General features: G+C 38.6%; 1 protein-coding gene across 8 annotated transcripts in view; it reads left to right on the top strand.

Moving 5' to 3' along the window:
* MAST1 (microtubule associated serine/threonine kinase 1) overlaps positions 1–21,330 on the top strand; it is a 91,781-nt gene that overhangs the window by 42,812 nt on the left and 27,639 nt on the right. For 3 of the 8 annotated variants that reach the window (XM_063449573.1, XM_063449570.1, XM_063449569.1), the window contains exons 2-4: positions 8,842–8,873; positions 18,213–18,304; positions 20,022–20,118. In XM_063449573.1, the coding sequence (XP_063305643.1) occupies positions 8,842–8,873; positions 18,213–18,304; positions 20,022–20,118 (221 nt within the window). Of the gene's footprint in view, positions 1–8,841; positions 8,874–10,880; positions 11,681–18,212; positions 18,305–20,021; positions 20,119–21,330 lie in introns of those variants that run through there. The other 5 variants (XM_063449575.1, XM_063449574.1, XM_063449571.1 and 2 more) reach the window with 4 other exon arrangements.

The raw sequence follows: 21,330 nt of genomic DNA, 5'->3' as shown, positions 1-21,330 counted from the left end.
TTCCCATCTATCTTTTATCGCCTTAGTAACTGTGCTCTGCCTGCTCTGGAGACTGGGGAATCGGGGAATAGAAGAGAATTATAGAACTCTCATATTGCTGCGTTCGTCACCAAGCAGCGCTAAGCGAGCAGATTAAATTAATATCCCTGCTGGTACGCCAGCCATACTCACTAAATCAATAGGGCTATATTAGAAGCATCAAGCAAAGATTAAACAGTCTGGAATGCAAGTTTTACAAATATATTGCACATAACTGCTTTGATAAAACTGTAGGGGGATAAGTAGAAGCTATTGTGTTTTACATGCAGGTTTTCACATAGGTGTACTTTATGTTTGATAAGTTAGACTGGTATTTATCAAATAGCTTGAATTTGTGGGAGTGGTCAGGGGACATTTAAACTACTCCCACTCTCATTACTCCTGAATGCATTGCTGTCTACTATGGCTTTTCAATTATTCCAGTTATCTCATAGGGCTACCCACTCAATCAGTCGAGGTACCCTCAAACTAAATTGCCCGTGCTTTCTAGATATTGGCCACAAGAGATATATACACACTCGACATGTGCAATTCGTTTTGGTCCGAATTTAAATTCGGACGAATTTCATCAATTCGGACATTTGGATGCTTCCGAATGTCTGAATTGCCGAATTTCGGAAGTGCCGAACTGAACCAAAGAAGTACCGAATTGCCGAAGTCCCAAATTGTCGAAATGCCAAATTTCTGAAGTATCGAACCGAACTGCCGAAATGAAGAATTTCGGAAGTGCCGAACCGAACTGCCGAAGTGCCGAATTTCGGAAGTGCCGAAGTGATTCGGATTTCTGAAAAGTGGCAAAACAGGAGAGGGAGGGAAAAAAAAGGGAATGACGACAGGAAAATATCCCTAACCTTAACCCTACCCCAAACCTAACCCTAAACCTAACCCCAACCCTAACCCTAGTAGGGTTAGGGTTGGGGTTAGGGTTAGGCTTAGGGTTAGGGAATTGCCAAAGTCCAGAATTCCCAAAGTCCTGAAATTTCGAATTTTGGAAGTGACGAACCGAAGTGCCAAATTGCACAAGTCCCGAATTGCTGAAGTCCCAAATTTCGGAAGTGCGAACCGAACCAAATGTTTTGCCCATGCACATCCCTAATACACACCCTAGAACTCGACTACATAATGTATTTGGTCCTGTCTAATCCCAACGTGTGCCGATGCTTTAATGACAAATCCTTTTCTAACTGAACTTTAACATTTAACATTCTAACTGAGGCCTGTAGAGTCTGAGATGTAACTCTTGGTGTTTTTTAAAAAAAATTCTCTGAGCACTGCAAGGTCCGACCGTGGCGTGAATTTGCTGGGACGTCTACTCCTGGGAAGATTGGCAACTGTCTTGTTTTCCATTTTTGAATAATCTTTTTGAATCACGGTAGAATAATGGACTTTAGATTATTTGGAAACCCTTCCCAGTTTGATGGGCAACAACAATTGCTCCTCTAAGATCATTGCTGATGTCTTTCCTCCTTGGTATTGTGAATGCTCCAGATCAGCAAAGTGCTAAAATGTCTGCTTTTATAGAAGTGGTCCCATTTGCTGATAATCAATTAATGAAGAGCATTTGATTAGCAGCACCCATCTGCTACTTTGCCTCCTAATTCCCATGGGAGCAGTAAGAGTGTACTTTGTATCTCAGATACGGCTTCTCAATTTTGGCTTTATTTTTGTTAAATAAATCATGACACAGTGTAATATGTCGTGTTCATCTGAGGTTATATTAACCGAATTTTAAGACCTGCTAAGGAACAGATGATTGTTATCATGTCCTGATATGTAAAACCATAGAATTCAAAGAGTGTTCTGTCTTTTTCCTATGACTGTGGCTTCCTATCCTATATAATACACACAGTCATTATATAACTTCCTATCCTATATAATACACACAGCCATTATTTAACTTCCTATTCTATATAATACAAAGTCTCAGTGCTGATATCACACAGTTACTATATAGCTTCATATTCTAAATAATACAATGTCTCAGTGCTGATATCACACAGGTACTATATAGCTTCCTATTCTATATGATACAATGTCTCAGTGCTAATATCACACAGTTACTATATAGCCTCCTATTCTATGTGATACAATGTCTCTGGGCTGATATCACACAGTTACTATATAGCTGTATAATACAATTTATCTAGGGTAAATTTGAAAAGCTTGTGTTGTGGACTAGATGATATAAGATATGGTCCTTAGAAGTTACTGATCCATATAAGAAAATGTCTCTGTGTGAGATACATACATTTCTTAGATGTTTATCTGTTTTGTTCGATATGATGCAATGTCTATACTGATATACTTTTCCTAGTTATTTATATTCCATATGATAACATTTATCTATGGTGATTTAATACGATTTCCGGACATTGATATCCTATATAAAGTAACATATCTGTGCTGATTTAATATGTTTCTAGGAGTTTATGTCCCATTAGATAAAATATATCTGTGCTGATGTTTTATGGTTTCTAGATGTTAATATACCATATAACGTAATATCTGTATGGTAATATGATATCGTCTCTATATGTTAATATACCATATAATATAATATCTGCATTGTAATATGATATAGTCACTGTATGTTAATATTCCATATAATATAATATCTGTATGGTAATATGATATAGTCTCTATATGTTAAAATACCATATAATATAATATCTGTATGGTAATATGATATAGTCTATGTACGTTAATATACCATATAATAGAATATCTGTATGGTAATATGATATAGTCTCTATATGTTAATATTCCATATAATATAATATCTGTATGGTAATATGATATAGTCTCTATATGTTAATATACCATATAATATCTGTATGGTAATATGATATAGTCTAAGTACGTTAATATACCATATAATATAATATCTGCATGTTAATATGATATAGTCTCTATACGTTAATATATCATATGATATAATATCTGCATGGTAATATGATATAGTCTCTATATGTTAATTTTACATATAATATAATATATTGATCCTGATATGATATGGTCCCCATATTTTAACATTACATATAATATAATATATTGATCCTGATATGATATGGTCTCTATGTGTTAACGTTACATATAATACATTGATCCTGATATGATATGGTCTCTATATGTTAACGTTACATATAATATAATACATTGATCCTGATATGATATGGTCTCTATGTGTTAACGTTACATATAATATAATATTTTGTTCCTGAATTGATATGGTCCCTATATGTTAATATTACATATAATATAATATATTGATCCTGATATGATATGGTCTCTATATGTTAACGTTACATATAATATAATATATTGATCCTGATATGATATGGTCCCTATATGTTAACATTACATATAATATAATATAATATATTGATCCTGATATGATATGGTCCCTATATGTTAACATTACATTACATATAATATATTGATCCTGATATCATATGTTCTCTATACACTGCGTGCAGAATTATTAGGCAAATTAGTATTTTGACCACATCATCCTCTTTATGCATGTTGTCTTACTCCAAGCTGTATAGGCTCGAAAGCCTACTACCAATTAAGCATATTAGGTGATGTGCATCTCTGTAATATGAAGAGGTGTGGTCTAATGACATCAACACCCTATATCAGGTGTGCATAATTATTAGGCAACCTCCTTTCCTTTGGCAAAATGGGTCAAAAGAAGGACTTGACAGGCTCAGAAAAGTTAAAAATAGTGAGATATCTTGCAGAGGGATGCAGCACTCTTAAAATTGCAAAGCTTCTGAAGCGTGATCATCGAACAATCAAGCGTTTCATTCAAAATAGTCAACAGGGTCGCAAGAAGCGTGTGGAGAAACCAAGGCGCAAAATAACTGCCCATGAACTGAGAAAAGTCAAGCGTGCAGCTGCCAAGATGCCACTTGCCACCAGTCTGGCCATATTTCAGAGCTGCAACATCAGTGGAGTGCCCGAAAGCACAAGGTGTGCAATACTCAGAGACATGGCCAAGGTAAGAAAGGCTGAAAGACGACCACCATTGAACAAGACACACAAGCTGAAACGTCAAGACTGGGCCAAGAAATATCTCAAGACTGATTTTTCTAAGGTTTTATGGACTGATGAAATGAGAGTGAGTCTTGATGGGCCAGATGGATGGATTGGTAAAGGGCAGAGAGCTCCAGTCTGACTCAGACGCCAGCAAGGTGGAGGTGGAGTACTGGTTTGGGCTGGTATCATCAAAGATGAGCTTGTGGGGCCTTTTCGGGTTGAGGATGGAGTCAAGCTCAACTCCCAGTTTCTGGAAGACACCTTCTTCAAGCAGTGGTACAGGAAGAAGTCTGCATCCTTCAAGAAAAACATGATTTTCATGCAGGACAATGCTCCATCACACGCGTCCAAGTACTCCACAGCGTGGCTGGCAAGAAAGGGTATAAAAGAAGAAAATCTAATGACATGGCCTCCTTGTTCACCTGATCTGAACCCCATTGAGAACCTGTGGTCCATCATCAAATGTGATATTTACAAGGAGGGAAAACAGTACACCTCTCTGAACAGTGTCTGGGAGGCTGTGGTTGCTGCTGCACGCAATGTTGATGGTGAACAGATCAAAACACTGACAGAATCCATGGATGGCAGGCTTTTGAGTGTCCTTGCAAAGAAAGGTGGCTATATTGGTCACTGATTTGTTTTTGTTTTGTTTTTGAATGTCAGAAATGTATATTTGTGAATGTTGAGATGTTATATTGGTTTCACTGGTAAAAAATAAATAATTGAAATGGGTATATATTTGTTTTTTGTTAAGTTGCCTAATAATTATGCACAGTAATAGTCACCTGCACACACAGATATCCCCCTAAAATAGCTAAAACTAAAAACAAACTAAAAACTACTTCCAAAAATATTCAGCTTTGATATTAATGAGTTTTTTGGGTTCATTGAGAACATGGTTGTTGTTCAATAATAAAATTAATCCTCAAAAATACAACTTGCCTAATAATTCTGCACTCCCTGTATGTTAACATTACATATAATATAATATATTGATCCTGATATCATATATGTTCTCTATATGTTAACATTACATATAATATAATATATTGATCCTGATATGATATGGTCTCTATATGTTAACATTACATATAATATAATATATTGATCCTGATATGATATTGTCCCTATATGTTAACATTACATATAATATAATATATTGATCCTGATATGATATGTTCTCTATATGGTAACGTTACATATAATATAATATATTGATCCTGATATTATATGGTCCCTATATGTTAACATTACATATAATATAATATATTGATCCTGATATGATATGGTCCCTATATGTTAACATTACATATAATATAATATAATATGATATATTGATCCTGATATGATATGGTCCATATATGTTAACATTACATATAATATAATATATTGATCCTGATATGATATTGTCCCTATATGTTAACATTACATATAATATAATATATTGATCCTGATATGATATGGTCTCTATATGTTAACGTTACATATAATATAATATATTGATGTTGATATGATATGGTCTCTATATGTTTACGTTACATATAATATAATATATTGATCCTGATATGATATGGTCCCTATATGTTAACATTACATATAATATAATATAATATGATATATTGATCCTGATATGATATGGTCTCTATATGTTAACATTACATATAATATAATATATTGATCCTGATATGATATGGTCCCTATATGTTAACATTACATATAATATAATATATTGATCCTGATATGATATGGTCCCTATATGTTAACATTACATATAATATAATATAATATATTGATCCTGATATGATATGGTCCCTATATGTTAACATTACATATAATATGATATATTGATCCTGATATGATATGGTCCCTATATGTTAACATTACATATAATATAATATACTGATCCTGATATGATATGGTCTCTATATGTTTACGTTACATATAATATAATATATTGATCCTGATATGATATGGTCTCTATATGTTTACGTTACATATAATATAATATAATATGATATATTGATCCTGATATGATATGGTCTCTATATGTTAACATTACATATAATATAATATATTGATCCTGATATGATATGGTCTCTATATGTTTATGTTACATATAATATAATATATTGATCCTGATATGATATGGTCCCTATATGTTAACATTACATATAATATAATATAATATAATATATTGATCCTGATATGATATTGTCTATATATGTTTATGTTACATATAATATAATATATTGATCCTGATATGATATGGTCCCTATATGTTAACATTACATTACATATAATATATTGATCCTGATATCATATGTTCTCTGTATGTTAACATTACATATAATATAATATATTGATCCTGATATGATATGGTCTCTATATGTTAACATTACATTACATATAATATAATATAATATATTGATCCTGATATGATATTGTCCCTATATGTTAACATTACATTACATATAATATATTGATCCTGATATGATATGTTCTCTATATGTTAACGTTACATATAATATAATATATTGATCCTGATATTATATGGTCCCTATATGTTAACATTACATATCATATAATATAATATAATATATTGATCCTGATATGATATGGTCTCTATATGTTAACGTTACATATAATATAATATAATATGATATATTGATCCTGATATGATATGGTCCCTATATGTTAACATTACATATAATATAATATATTGATCCTGATATGATATGGTCTCTATATGTTTATGTTACATATAATATAATATATTGATCCTGATATGATATGGTCCCTATATGTTAACATTACATATAATATAATATAATATAATATATTGATCCTGATATGATATTGTCTCTATATGTTTATGTTACATATAATATAATATATTGATCCTGATATGATATGGTCCCTATATGTTAACATTACATTACATATAATATATTGATCCTGATATCATATGTTCTCTATATGTTAACATTACATATAATATAATATATTGATCCTGATATGATATGGTCTCTATATGTTAACATTACATATAATATAATATATTGATCCTGATATGATATGTTCTCTATATGTTAACGTTACATATAATATAATATATTGATCCTGATATTATATGGTCCCTATATGTTAACATTACATATAATATAATATAATATAATATATTGATCCTGATATGATATGGTCCCTATATGTTACCATTACATATAATATAATATATTGATCCTGATATGATATGGTCTCTATTTGTTAACGTTACATATAATATAATATATTGATGCTGATATGATATGGTCTCTATATGTTTACGTTACATATAATATAATATATTGATCCTGATATGATATGGTCCCTATATGTTAACATTACATATAATATAATATAATATGATATATTGATCCTGATATGATATGGTCCCTATATGTTAACATTACATATAATATAATATATTGATCCTGATATGATATGGTCTCTATATGTTTATGTTACATATAATATAATATATTGATCCCGATATGATATGGTCCCTATATGTTAACATCACATATAATATAATATAATATAATATACTGATCCTGATATGATATGGTCTCTATATGTTTACGTTACATATAATATAATATATTGATCCTGATATGATATGGTCCCTATATGTTAACATTACATATACTATAATATATTGATCCTGATATGATATGGTCTCCCTCTCTATATGTTAACATTACATATAATATAATATAATATATTGATCCTGATATGATATGGTCTCTATATGTTAACATTACATATAATATAATATAATATATTGATCCTGATATGATATGGTCTCTATGTGTTAATGTTACATATACTATAATATAATATATTGATCCTGATATGATATGGTCTCTATATGTTAACGTTACATATAATATAATTTAATATATTGATCCTGATATGATATGGTTTCTATATGTTAACATTACATATAATATAATATTGATCCTGATATGATCTCTATATGTTAACATTACATATAATATAATATATTGATCCTGATATGATATGGTCTCTATATGTTAACATTACATATAATATAATATATTGATCCTGATATGATATGGTTTCTATATGTTAACGTTACATATAATATAATATATTGATCCTGATATGATATGGTCTCTATGTGTTAATGTTACATATAATATAATATATTGATCCTGATATGATAGGGTTTCTATATGTTAACGTTACATATAATATAATATAATATAATATATTGATCCTGATATGATATGGTCTCTATGTGTTAACGTTACATATAATATAATATATTGATCCTGATATGATATGGTCTCTATGTGTTAATGTTACATATAATATAATATAATATATTGATCCTGATATGATATGGTTTCTATATGTTTACGTTACATATAATATAATATAATATAATATATTGATCCTGATATGATATGGTCTCTATGTGTTAACGTTACATATAATATAATATAATATAATATATTGATCCTGATATGATATGGTTTCTATATGTTAACGTTACATATAATATAATATAATATATATTGATCCTGATATGATATGGTCTCTATATGTTAACGTTACATATAATATAATATATTGATCCTATGATATGGTCTCTATGTGTTAATGTTACATATAATGTAATATCTTTATGTTGCTACGGTTTCTATGGATTTGTTATAATTATAATTGCCCTTTATACATATGTTTCATTTTTTTCAGCAGGACCTGCCTCTGCCAAGAAAAAGTAGTGGGTAAGTACCCCTTGCATGGAGCCAGGTTTGGTTGTGAATGACAGAAGGCCTGAGAGCACCTCTAGGACATAGCGCTCAGCTCCTGTACAGTGTGATACCTGGCACAGTGAGGGCTCGATGCAGGAATTTAGGGCATGTCTTATCCACAGCTTTATATGGAAACAGAGTGAATGACACCTCTGAAGATTGCACTGCAGATATAGCACCTCACACCTCTAGGACGATAACACTCCTACAGGCACATTCATGTGTGGGCTTAGCATAATAACCTGGCAGGACCTCACACCTCTAGGACTAGACATAGAGATAAAACCTCTAGTACAGACATGGCTTAGAGATAGTTAATTACTATTATGTTGTTTGGTTGGCTTCTGTCCAAAGAGCTTAAAATGGCTGCCCCCTACAGAGATAGGGCAACCCAGGAGATTCAATGAAAACACGTTTACCTATATGCACGCTTTACAAAACAATATACAACACATGTAGTCTTTTACGTTAAAGAATTGCAGGTCATTGTGGGTATTGTAGTTACGTAGTTTAGCAGCTGGCGGACTTAGCTTTTTGTGGCTAGTGGTGTGGTATTTCTAGGGCTGGAAACTGTGGTACAGAAACTGCTTCCTGAATAACCTCATACATAGCAAACCCTCATAACATGTACCCAGAGTGAAGCAGCTTAACTTGTTTAAAAATAAAAAAAAACACTTAAATGATAATTTAGAAGGGAAATAAGATCATATTCACAGATAATCAGATTGCCTGTGAGGGCACATGAGTGAAAACCAAACAAATCGATAGGCAATGTCCCGGGAGTGCAAACAGAACCTACTAAAAATATAGAGACAAACACACAACCTCAGTGTTTTATGAAGGATACAGGTACTTATCGAATTTAACCCCTTAAGGACACATGACATGTGTGACATGTCATGATTCACTTTTATTCCAGAAGTTTGGTCCTTAAGGGGTTAAATAGGTATTTGGTGAGTAGTTTACCTACCCTTATCGGTGATGGCTGAATGTTAACCAGTTCTTTATGAACGTCATTTCCTATGAAGCTCAGCCAGCCTTGTAATGACAAACATGTGGGGCCCCAATCTGAGGTTTACTGACATCTGTGTTTTCTCATTGCTATGGGAGTTTCAGTTCCACAACAATTGGGGGTTTACATTTTGGCCATCCCTGCCCTTTAACCACACTGCTGGCAGAGAACCCAGCCAGATACATAAGGTAGTGTCTGGTGCATATGGACCCCTGTATATACTATATATACCACTTGCACATAGATGGGTATATGCATAATGTGTATATATTTCAATTTGCTCACAAATGTAAAGCACCAATAAGACATGCCGAAAAAACATACCTATGCCACATGCAGCACTGAACTACAAGCATGTGAGACATATACATGTATGTGCATGTTGAAATGTATGCAGGCCTCTATACACATGTAAAACGTATATACACATTCATGGAATAAAATGTATGTGTTTGTTTAGTGTTACACTTCTGTTTTCAAATTTGTGGAGTACATAGAGAATATATGGGGATTTATAAAGCAGAAAAGGCACATATGTACGGCCATGAAAATGCACACACACGCCTGATGCACACTAAATAAACACATGTGCTCAAATAAGCAGCAGACAGACTCTAGAAGTCATAGAAAGTCAAATGCAAAAACACTGCACACGCAGGTAGCATCAGAACGATGTAAACATTCATAAACACACAGCACTAGACACGCCTGCACCCTTCTGCAGCGTCACCGTACAAATCAGCAGCAGCACACACATATACACAGAAGTGGGCACAATCACAGCGCCAGACACATTGCATTGTTAAAGTCAAACACAGTAGCTGAGACAGAGACAGAGACACACACACACACACCGGCACACAGAAGAGCACACATCATTGGGCACACAGCTCACTATCTTTCAGGGATTGCTGGCCCCTCCTGTCTGTAGACACACACAGTAGCGGACACGCACAGAGCAGACACACACACACACAGCACACACACACAGCAGCAGACACACACACCTCTCCATTCCTCAGTGACTGCTGGCCCCTCCTGTCTGCGGATGTCCTTCCTCTCATCCCTCGCTCGCTCTCAGATCCTTTTGATCACCTCTACTCATCCCTTTGCTCTTTTTAATGCTTGATTTCCTCTCCCCGTCTTCTCTGGCACCTTGTCTAATTCTGCCTGACTTTGCCTGCTTCTCATCTTGCTCTCTGTCTGTCATCGACCTGGCTCCCCCTCCATTTTCCTACCATCTCCCCCTCCTCTTTCCTTTTTTTTTAACCTTCAGTCTCTGCACAGACTTGTTCTCCATATCTGTCTCTCTCTCCCCATTCTATATTTTATTCCTTCACTCTGCACGATCCTCTGTGTTTGGCTCCATCCCTCCCTCTCTGACCTCTTCTCTCTATCATTCATTATTCTTCCCTTATCTTTAACCCATTCTCTCATTCAACCTTTCCTTTTGTGGTTTCCCCCATTGCGCTGATTCATCCTTTCAATGTATGCTTCTCCTTTTATTTTGATATCTGCATCGTTCTCTTTTTTTCTTTTTACTGTTGTCCCTTATATCTCGAACAGAATTTCGTTTTGCTACTCTTTACCCATCCCTCCCATTCTAGCCTCCATTGATGGTGTTACATGCCGTGTCAGATGCTATCTACTCACCCTCGCTCTCTCTCCACCTCTTACGATAAATATCCTCCTTCCCTCCATCTGTGATCCCTCCTTCTGGTATCTTCCACCTGTCCGAGGTCACAACCATGTTCAGACGCACCAAGAGGTAACCGATCTACAATGGGAAAAGATGGGAAGCTGGGGTGCGGGGAGCAAAAGAAAGGCCGTTCGGGGGGTTCTCTAAAATTTAGAAGTGGGTTGGTCACAATTAACAAGTGTAGCTATAAATATTATGTGAAGCACGTCACTCAAACAGGCAAATATTACTGACTAATGTATGCGTGTATGAATGTCGACATAACAGTGAACTGTGTTTTATGTGAAACGAGGGGTTCTGGAGACATTGTAAAAAGGAGACACGTTATTTATCTCTTACATTCATTTAATTTGTTAAAGCTAGGTTTAGAATTATGGCAAGGGGTCTGCTAATCTTAGGACAGGACTGGAACAGTCATGTTGCTGTCTGTCTGTAAGTGTTGGGAGTTATACTTCAAGGCAGCAGCTATTTGCAGCCACTGTCCTTAAAGAAACACTCAAGCCACCAACACAGTGTAGGTACATTTGATAGATGTTGAACTCCTATTCATGCTGTGGTTTTCAATACCTTTAGATCTCTTTCATTTTGCTAAAAACAAAACAACAAAAAAACATGAAAAACAAAGAGAAAACTCATTTTGTAGGTTTCTGCAGCGATGCATCCTCTTTTAACAAAATGTGTTCCTGATTTGAAGCGACTCACCTCATCTGACCTCTGATTGGTTGAGCTGAGTACACCGTCAGTACTCAGAGAACATCTAATAAGGAAGTTGCTTTGTGAAAAGATGGTGAGCAGCCAAGGGGGCAGGGTTACACTGCAGAAAAACCTTTTGTGCAACTTTCTGCCATGTGTGGTGATGATGACTAAGATTTAAGAGTGTATAGAGAGAACAGGGTGTGTGGGGTGTAAGACAGTGTAGAGAAAGTGACCAGGAGGTAATCGAGAGTGTTTGGGGCGAGACTGCAGGAAGGAGGAGAGGCAAGAAATAGAGAAACATGGAACAGAGAAACCAGAAGGTTTCAGAAAAGATATTGGATGGAAACGAGAGTAAAGAGGAAGGGTCAAGAAGAAAGCAAAGAAAAGTAGAAAGAGGAGAGTGTATGGAGATCAAATAAAATGGAACACAGGAAGAAGAGCTTGTAATACGACATTGATAAGGCAGATGCACAGTGTGAGACCTGTCTGTGAACCTGGAGCAAGTATTGATTACTGTGAGCAGTCAAAGTTAAGTGGCTTGCTCAGCCATGCCGTCTAGACAGCTGGGTGGAAGAGAGATGCTTAAAGACAGATAGAGGAGACTGGAGTTATAAGACATGGGAATACGGGGGAGAGGAGACTGGAGTTATAAGACATGGGAACACGGGGAGAGGAGACTGGAGTTATAAGACATGGGAACACGGGGAGAGGAGACTGGCGTTATAAGACATGGGAACACGGGGAGAGGAGACTGGAGTTATAAGACATGGGAACACGGGGAGAGGAGACTGGAGTTATAAGACATGGGAACACGGGGAGAGGAGACTGGAGTTATAAGACATGGGAACACGGGGAGAGGAGACTGGAGTTATAAGACATGGGAACACGGGGAGAGGAGACTGGAGTTATAAGACATGGGAACACGGGGAGAGGAGACTGGAGTTATAAGACATGGGAACACGGGGAGAGGAGACTGGAGTTATAAGACATGGGAACACGGGGAGAGGAGACTGGAGTTATAAGACATGGGAACACGGGGAGAGGAGACTGGAGTTATAAGACATGGGAACACGGGGAGAGGAGACTGGAGTTATAAGACATGGGAACACGGGGAGAGGAGACTGGAGTTATAAGACATGGGAACACGGGGAGAGGAGACTGGAGTTATAAGACATGGGAACACAGGGAGAGGAGACTGGAGTTACATAGTTACATAGTTACATAGCTGAAAAGAGACTTGCGTCCATCAAGTTCAGCCTACCTCACATTTGTTTTTTGCTGTTGATCCAAAAGAAGGCAAAAAAACCCAGTTTGAAGCACAATTTTGCAACAAGCTAGGAACAAAATTCCTTCTTGACCCCAGAATGACAGTCAGATTTATCCTTGGATCAAGCAGTTATTACCCTACAGTTATAAGACATGGGAACACGGGGGGAGGAGACTGGAGTTATAAGACATGGGAACACGGGGAGAGGAGACTGGAGTTATAAGACATGGGAACACAGGGAGAGGAGACTGGAGTTATAAGACATGGGAACACGGGGAGAGGAGACTGGAGTTATAAGACATGGGGACACGGGGAGAGGAGACTGGAGTTATAAGACATGGGAACACAGGGAGAGAAGACTGGAGTTATAAGACATGGGAACACCGGTAGAGGAGACTGGAGTTATAAGACAGGGGAACACGGGGAGAGGAGACTGGAGTTATAAGACATGGGAACATGGGGAGAGGAGACTGGAGTTATAAGACACTTATACTTTGCTGCAGAGGGATTTAGATAGACTGGGGGACTGGGCACTCAAATGGCAGATGAAATTTAATGTTGAAAAATGCAAAGTTATGCACTTCGGCGTAAAGAATACACAAGCAACGTATACCCTTAATGGAAGTGAATTAGGGATAACAAGGGGGGCGGGGCCTGACCGCCGAGCAGACTGGTCGCACTAAACTAGAGCTCCGTGTGAAAACCTGCAAACAAGCGACTTAAACGTAATAAATCACACTGAGTTCACTAATCTGGCACAGCAGAGCAGCGATGGCACCCCGGGACTTGATTGGCTGGACCACCGGGCTCGGAGAAGCACCCTGAAGAAGACACAGAGTTGCGGCCTACCAGCTAGTGCAGGCGTGGGAGAGGCGGCCGACTTCCCCGCCTGCGGATCTGCGGGAAAACGCTGCAACGCTCAAGACCCCGTTCACCCCCCCTTGCCGGTGAGGGATATCCCGGCACAATCAATCAATCAAGCGACCAACAAGCTGGCGGACTCTGCATTAGGACGACAAAACTTTCAACCAAACGAGACCTACAGGGCCCAGCCAAGAGGGCGGCACAGAAGCAGCTTAGGACCAAACACACACTCACTAAACCACCCAAGCACGCACTGGAGTTCATTGACCGACTGCGCACCTACCTATGGGCAAAGCTCAAGGCCCAGAGACAGCTTTACAGGCTGGCGATGAGAGAGGTGGCAGCCTGGATACGCCCAGCCACCCGGCGCAAACTGCAGAGCAATCCCCCTCACAAATCCAGACTGGAACGGAGTAGACATTCAAAAAGGCGGGAAACGGTGCCGGGCCCCTCAAACATCGAAACACACGACCTCAAGCCACAGAACAGGACCCGACCTCCCTATCACTCTGCGGTCCTAGCATCCAACGACCGGCACCCAGCGGCAGAACAGCCTTACACTCCCACAGACAGCAGATCGCAGCTGGAAACCTGTCGGCTCCAACAGGACCAACGACCGCCCCAGAGACAGGGCATCGGCTGAGGAAAGGAGTCGACCCGATCAGCCGGATGGCACCCTCATGTGTCCCCGCCGGTACTGTAGACATTTTAGCCACAGTTAAGGTGGAGGACTCCTGAACATAACACCTATACCTATACTAAAAAAAACATCCTTCGGCCCGTCCACCCCCTCTAACTACCGTCCCATATCCCTGCTTCCTTTTTCCTCAAAGCTTCTGGAAAGATTTGTCTTTACCCGTGTGTCTAATTTCCTCAATTCCAACTCTCTCCTTGACCCCCGTCAATCTGACTTCCGCCCTCTCCACTCAGAGACTGCGCTTATCAAAGTTACTAAAGACCTAATCGCAGCTAAATCCAAAGGCCACTACTCCATACTAATTCTTCTTGACCTCTCAGCGGCCTTTGACACCGTTGATCATGCTCTCCTTCTTCAAACTCTTCAATTGCTTGGTCTCTGTGACTCTGTCCTCTTGTGGTTTTCCTCTTATCTCTCCCAACGCTCATTCAGTGTCTCTTTTTCTAATGATACCTCCTCCCCTCCTGTCCCGGTTGGAGTCCCCCAAGGCTCTGTCCTTGGTCCCCTTCTATTTTCTCTTTATACTGCCTCTCTTGGCAAACCCATCTCTGACTGGATGTTCTCCCGCTTTCTGAAACTCAATCTCTCTAAAACTGAGCTCCTTGTCTTTCCTCCTCCTAATACTGATCCACCTCTTTCGCTCTCCCTTCAAGTTTGTGCTACCCACATCAGTCCATCCTTGCTAGCGCGCTGTCTTGGCATCATACTTGACTCTGGTCTCACCTTTGAGCCTCCCATCCAGCATGTTGCCAAATCCTGTAGATTCCATCTTAAAAAACATAGCCCGCATCCGCCCCTTTCTTGCACCAGATACTACCAAGGAACTTGTCCATTCTCTAGTAATTTCCCGCATGGATTATTGTAACCCTCTCCTGATTGGTCTTCCCAAAAGCCGTACTGCACCCCTACAGTCCGTAATGAACGCTGCTTCTAGACTGATTTTCCTCTCTAGTCATTTCTCTCACACCTCACCCCTCTGCCAGTCCTTACATTGGCTTCCTGTATGCTATAGGAGTCAATTCAAGGTACTAACTCACACCTATAAAGCACTGAACAACTCTAGCCCCTCTTATATCTCCTCACAGATCCATAGGTATGTCCCTTCTCGGTCTCACCGCTCTGCCCGTGACCACCTCCTGTCCGTTGTCCGCACCCGTACGGCCAACTCACGCTTGCAGGACTTCTCGCGGGCGGCTCCCTTCCTATGGAATAGCCTGCCTACCGCCAACAGACTCTCCCCTAGTCTTGCATCTTTTAAGAAGTGCCTTAAAACCCATCTCTTTAGGAAAGCTTATGGCCTCCAAGACTAACCCCTACCTCACATGCCTGTCTCTTGCCCTCTCCTAAAGGGCAGCCCACCTTATTTGACTGCAAATTACTGTCCTAATGTGTTTTACACCCCACCTCCTATAGAATGTAAGCTCGATTGAGCAGGGTCCTCTTCAACCTATTGTTCCTGTAAGTTTATTTGTAATTGTCCTATTTACAGTTAAATCCCCTCTCATAATATTGTAAAGCGCTACGGAATCTGTTGGCGCTATATAAATGGCAATAATAATAATAATAATGGGATTTATAAGAGATGGGAACGCTATCAGTGGAGATGGGATTTATAAGAGATAGGAACGCTATCAGTGGAGATGGTATTTATAAGAGATGCGAACGCTATCAGTGGAGATGGGATTTATAAGAGATAGGAACGCTATCAGTGGAGATGGTATTTATAAGAGATGGGAACGCTATCAGTGGAGATGGGATTTATAAGAGATAGGAACGCTATCAGTGGAGATGGGATTTATAAGAGATAGGAACGCTATCAGTGGAGATGGGATTTATAAGAGATAGGAACGCTATCAGTGGAGATGGGATTTATAAGAGATGGGAACGCTATCAGTGGAGATGGGATTTACATACAACAAATGGGGACACAGACAGAGGAGACTGGATTTAAAGGTGATGGTATTTATAAGACAGGGGAACCCGGGTAGAGGAAACTGGAAAGTACAGGAAAAGAACAAATGAGGCAAGCAGGAAATATGAAAATAAATGAACGATAGATACAGTGGATGGAGAAGAGATGGTGACTGACAGCAGGTAGACTGAACAGAAGAATTAAAATAGAGGAATCGGGAGAGTTAGAAGGGATTATAAATGTCCACGTTGTGATTTAGTCGTTACCGGTGCTGTAACGCAGTGGATTATGATAGAGTACCTGTGATATAGGTGTAGGGGTGGTTATAGTGAGGATTTAGTAATGATTAGGTGGTGTTCTGGCTTAGGGGGAATCAAGGTTAGTGAGAGTTAGGGTTCATTTTTGATTAAATTAGATTAGAGATGGCTGCGGAATGTATTTCCCATCATTCAAAGCCAGATCTTGACCAACACTCCTTTTCTTAAGTCCCTCCCAACCATAAACACCCAGAACCTAACTACTTCAAACCCTGCAGACCCTCATCCTTAACGCACCCCTAGATCTAATGTTACGTTCTAATAGTACAATTTAAATGGAGAGTACAGGTATTGGTAGAGACAAATAAATACCTCTATTGCGGGAAGATTGACAAAATTGTAAACAGACGGGGGCAGCTAGCTGAGAGACCAAGAAAGCAGATAGAGCAGTAAGAATGTAGTATAGAGTAATAGATCTGGGAGAGAATTTAAGATGGTAACATTATAAGGAGGTATGCAGAGAATTACAGACGCAGCTCATTGTCCTACAAAGCTTAACAATCTATTGTTCTGGGGATGTGCTGCTCACAGAGAGATAGAATCAGGCGTACTGTGTCTCTCTGCCTCTGCTCGTGTATGTTAGTCTCAGTGTATGTGTGAGTCTGTTTGGACCCAGGAGGTTTGTCCCCTCGAGATATCTGGCTGGAAAGATGTGTATCTGCCAGCTGAGCTGTCTAGACCTTGCAGGCCCAGTCTTGCTGTCTGAGCTAATCGTGCATTTGAGCTTCTGTCATTGTTGTGTTTCTATACGTTTGTATACAGGCCTAGTGGCGTTACGGTTTAGCATCCTCTCTGTCTGTCTGTCTCTCCCTGTCTTTCTATACAAATAACGTGCTTTTCTTTCATAGTTGCAGAAGCAGTAACAGGAAGAGTTTAATACTCACAAGTAGCAGCTCTCCTACTCTTCCCCGGCCACACTCACCTCTTCCAGGCCATATAGGTAAGTTAGAATCATTATAGGGTCTATTCTTCTCATAATGGGGAGTTTATTTATTTGTTTGTGTATTTAGTTTGTCTTCTTGAAGAAAATTAGTAATAAGTAAGTTGGGGTAATTTATAAAAAAAAAACCAACAACAGCCCATGCAGTGCTTGAGACTTAAATGGAATCCTTCCGTTTGCACCCAGTCTCGCAAATTGCACAATTTGGTTTTACGTTAATAAAGTAGGTGAAATAAATGAATTATTAAACATTAATCCCACAGATACCTTGAAAACCAGACAGGGCTCATGTTCTCATTGTCTCACAGTCAGGGCTGCCATGTAAGGGTTAATGGACAGGACATCTTCCTATCACACCGTGTCCCACCATGCTGTGCTGTGAGATGGGAGCTATGTTCACCAAACCACCTATCATCCAATGATATCTGCCCTATCCTATCACGAGCTGGTCTGCAGTGGGTTAGGGCCAGAAAATGATAATGATGTTTCTGACATTGGTAAATACATGATTGTAACTTATACAATGCATTGAATGAGTAGATATGGAGACTGCTGATCAGGTCCTTCACTGGTATATACACACCTGTGTGTATGCCCATCCTAATTATTGATCCTTCACTCCCAGGGGGATTGCAGGAAGTATACTGTTGGGAAGTTGAAGTTGACTCGCTGGGGTCACTGTATAATGTTGGGGAGTTTGAGTCGACTCGCTGGGGTCACTGATAACAGTATAATGTTGGAGAGTTGGAGTTGACTCGCTGGGGTGACTGGATCAATGCTAACAGTATTATGTGGGGAAGTTAGAGTCCACTCGTTGGGGTCACTGGAGGTATGGTAATAGTATACTGTTGGGGAGTTGGAGTCGACTCACTAGGGTCACTAGTGGGATGGTAACAGTATATTGTTGGGCAAATGGAGTTGACTAGCTAGGGTCACTGTACGTATGGTAACACTATAATGTTGGGGAGTTGGAGTTGACTCGCTGGGGTCACTAGAGGGATGGTAACATTATAATGTTGGGCAGCTGGAGTCAACATGATGGGGTCACAAGAGAGATTTTAACACTATATTGTTGGGGAGTTGGGTTGACTTGCTGGGGTCACTGGATCTATGGTAACAGTATACTGTTGGGAAGTTGAAGTTGACTCGTTGGGATCAATGTATAATGTTGGGAAGTTGGAGTCGACTCACTGGGGTCACTGGAGGGATGGTAACAGCATAATGTTGGGGAGTTGGAGTTGACTTGCTGGGGTCACTAGAGGGATGGTAACAGAATAATATTGGGCAGCTGGAGTCAACATGATGGGGTCACTAGACGGATGTTAACACTATAATGTTGGGGAGTAAGAGTCGACTCACTGGGGTCACTGGAGGGATGGTAACACTATCATTTTAAGAAGTTGGAATCAACTCACTGGTTTCACTGGAGTGTTGGTAACACTATAATGTTGGGGGGTTGGAGTTAACTCACTGGGGTCACCTGATCGATGGTAACAGTAAAATTTTGGGGAATTGGAGTTGGCTCACTGGGGTCATTGGATCGATGGTAACAGTATAATATTGGGGAGTTAAGGTTGACTGGCTGTCATTAAGACTTAAGACTCTATAGACTTATTCTGCAGCAAACCTTCCAACTAGTTCTTAATTTGCCAAATATCTCCACCAAAATATATATTCTGAGCTATATTGTATGATTTAGTGATTTTTTTTTCTCCAGGGGGAAGCCCTATGGACAGTCCTCGAAATTTCTCTCCAAGCGCTGCTGCCCACTTTTCATTTGCTTCTTCGCGCAGGTACTGTGAATACCAATTTAGGTGTGTATAGAGATAAGCAATGTATTTAATGTCATGTCATGTTTTTCTTTCTTAATGTCATGTCATGATTTTCTTTCCTTAAGCCCCTTGCATCTTAAAAGGACACTCCGCTGCCCAAAATAAATAAAAATCACTGTTTATTAAATATACCCCAAATGAAATCTTTTAATTTAATTATGCATTTTTTATTGCAGGTATATCTAAAAAACAGTTTGCAAAAACTGCAGATCTCTTGTCTGCAGCCTTTGCAAGCCCTCCCCTTCTAACCCCGCCTAGACTTTATCTGGCTGTCCAATCACAGTCTTCTCAATGCAGCTCAATGAAAAGTCTTTGCAAGGCAGGATCTCTGGGCAATTGCTGCCTATTGAATGTAGCTCCACTGATCTAAACAAACCAGGAAGTAACATAATCTATTGTCTGCTTAAAAGTCAAGGGGTGTAACCAGATTAATTTATAAAAGTGCCAATCTCTTTTGAAATCTGCCCTTTTTCCAAAATGAAAAATATTGGACACACTCTTCACACATAAAGCTTTTCAGCAAGCTAACATGCTTCAATGGTCTGGAGTCTCCTTTTAATGATTATACTCCTTCCCCCTTGCCTTTATTTATATGATCTTTTCTTCCTTGACGAGGTTCTCTATATTTAGATGTCACTAGCGTGTTCTCTTCTCTCCTTGATGTCTGCTGTTTTCCCTTCTGCTTGATTTTATAAAAATGTTTGGCAAATTAAATGGAACTTTAATTATGTTCCACCGATTTCCAAAGATCACACTTCCCATGAGAAATTGGTCCCTGATAGGATGGTTTCTATGGCATGCACAGACACACAAACAAGATGTTGTGATTGGATCATTTATTATAAACTGCATTAAACACTGAGAACTTGTTGCAGATTCTGTGTGAGTCACTGGGGGGGGGGGGGGGGGGGGGGGGGGAATGTCCATTTGTGTTTTTGTATCGAATCTTACCCTTAATTCTAACCTATGAGAATGAAAATAAAAACCCAAAATCATTCAATACACAGGATCCAGCACAGGAAAAACTGCAAATCACTGTGCAGAGACCGTATTGAGTCAATTCTTTTCTTTTTCCTCTTTGTTCCGTTTTTTTTTTTTTCTCTCGGGAATTCTCCGATCGTTTGTTCTTTTGGTGCAGTTGTTCCTAATACATAAAGTGGCAGAAATTCTCAAAGGAGAGTAATATTATAGTCT

The sequence above is a fragment of the Pelobates fuscus genome, chromosome 3 (genome assembly GCF_036172605.1).
Source record: "Pelobates fuscus isolate aPelFus1 chromosome 3, aPelFus1.pri, whole genome shotgun sequence".
NCBI lineage: Eukaryota > Metazoa > Chordata > Amphibia > Anura > Pelobatidae > Pelobates > Pelobates fuscus.
Note: the sequence above shows the minus strand (reverse complement) of the source record. Positions and strands in the feature narration are given on the sequence as shown.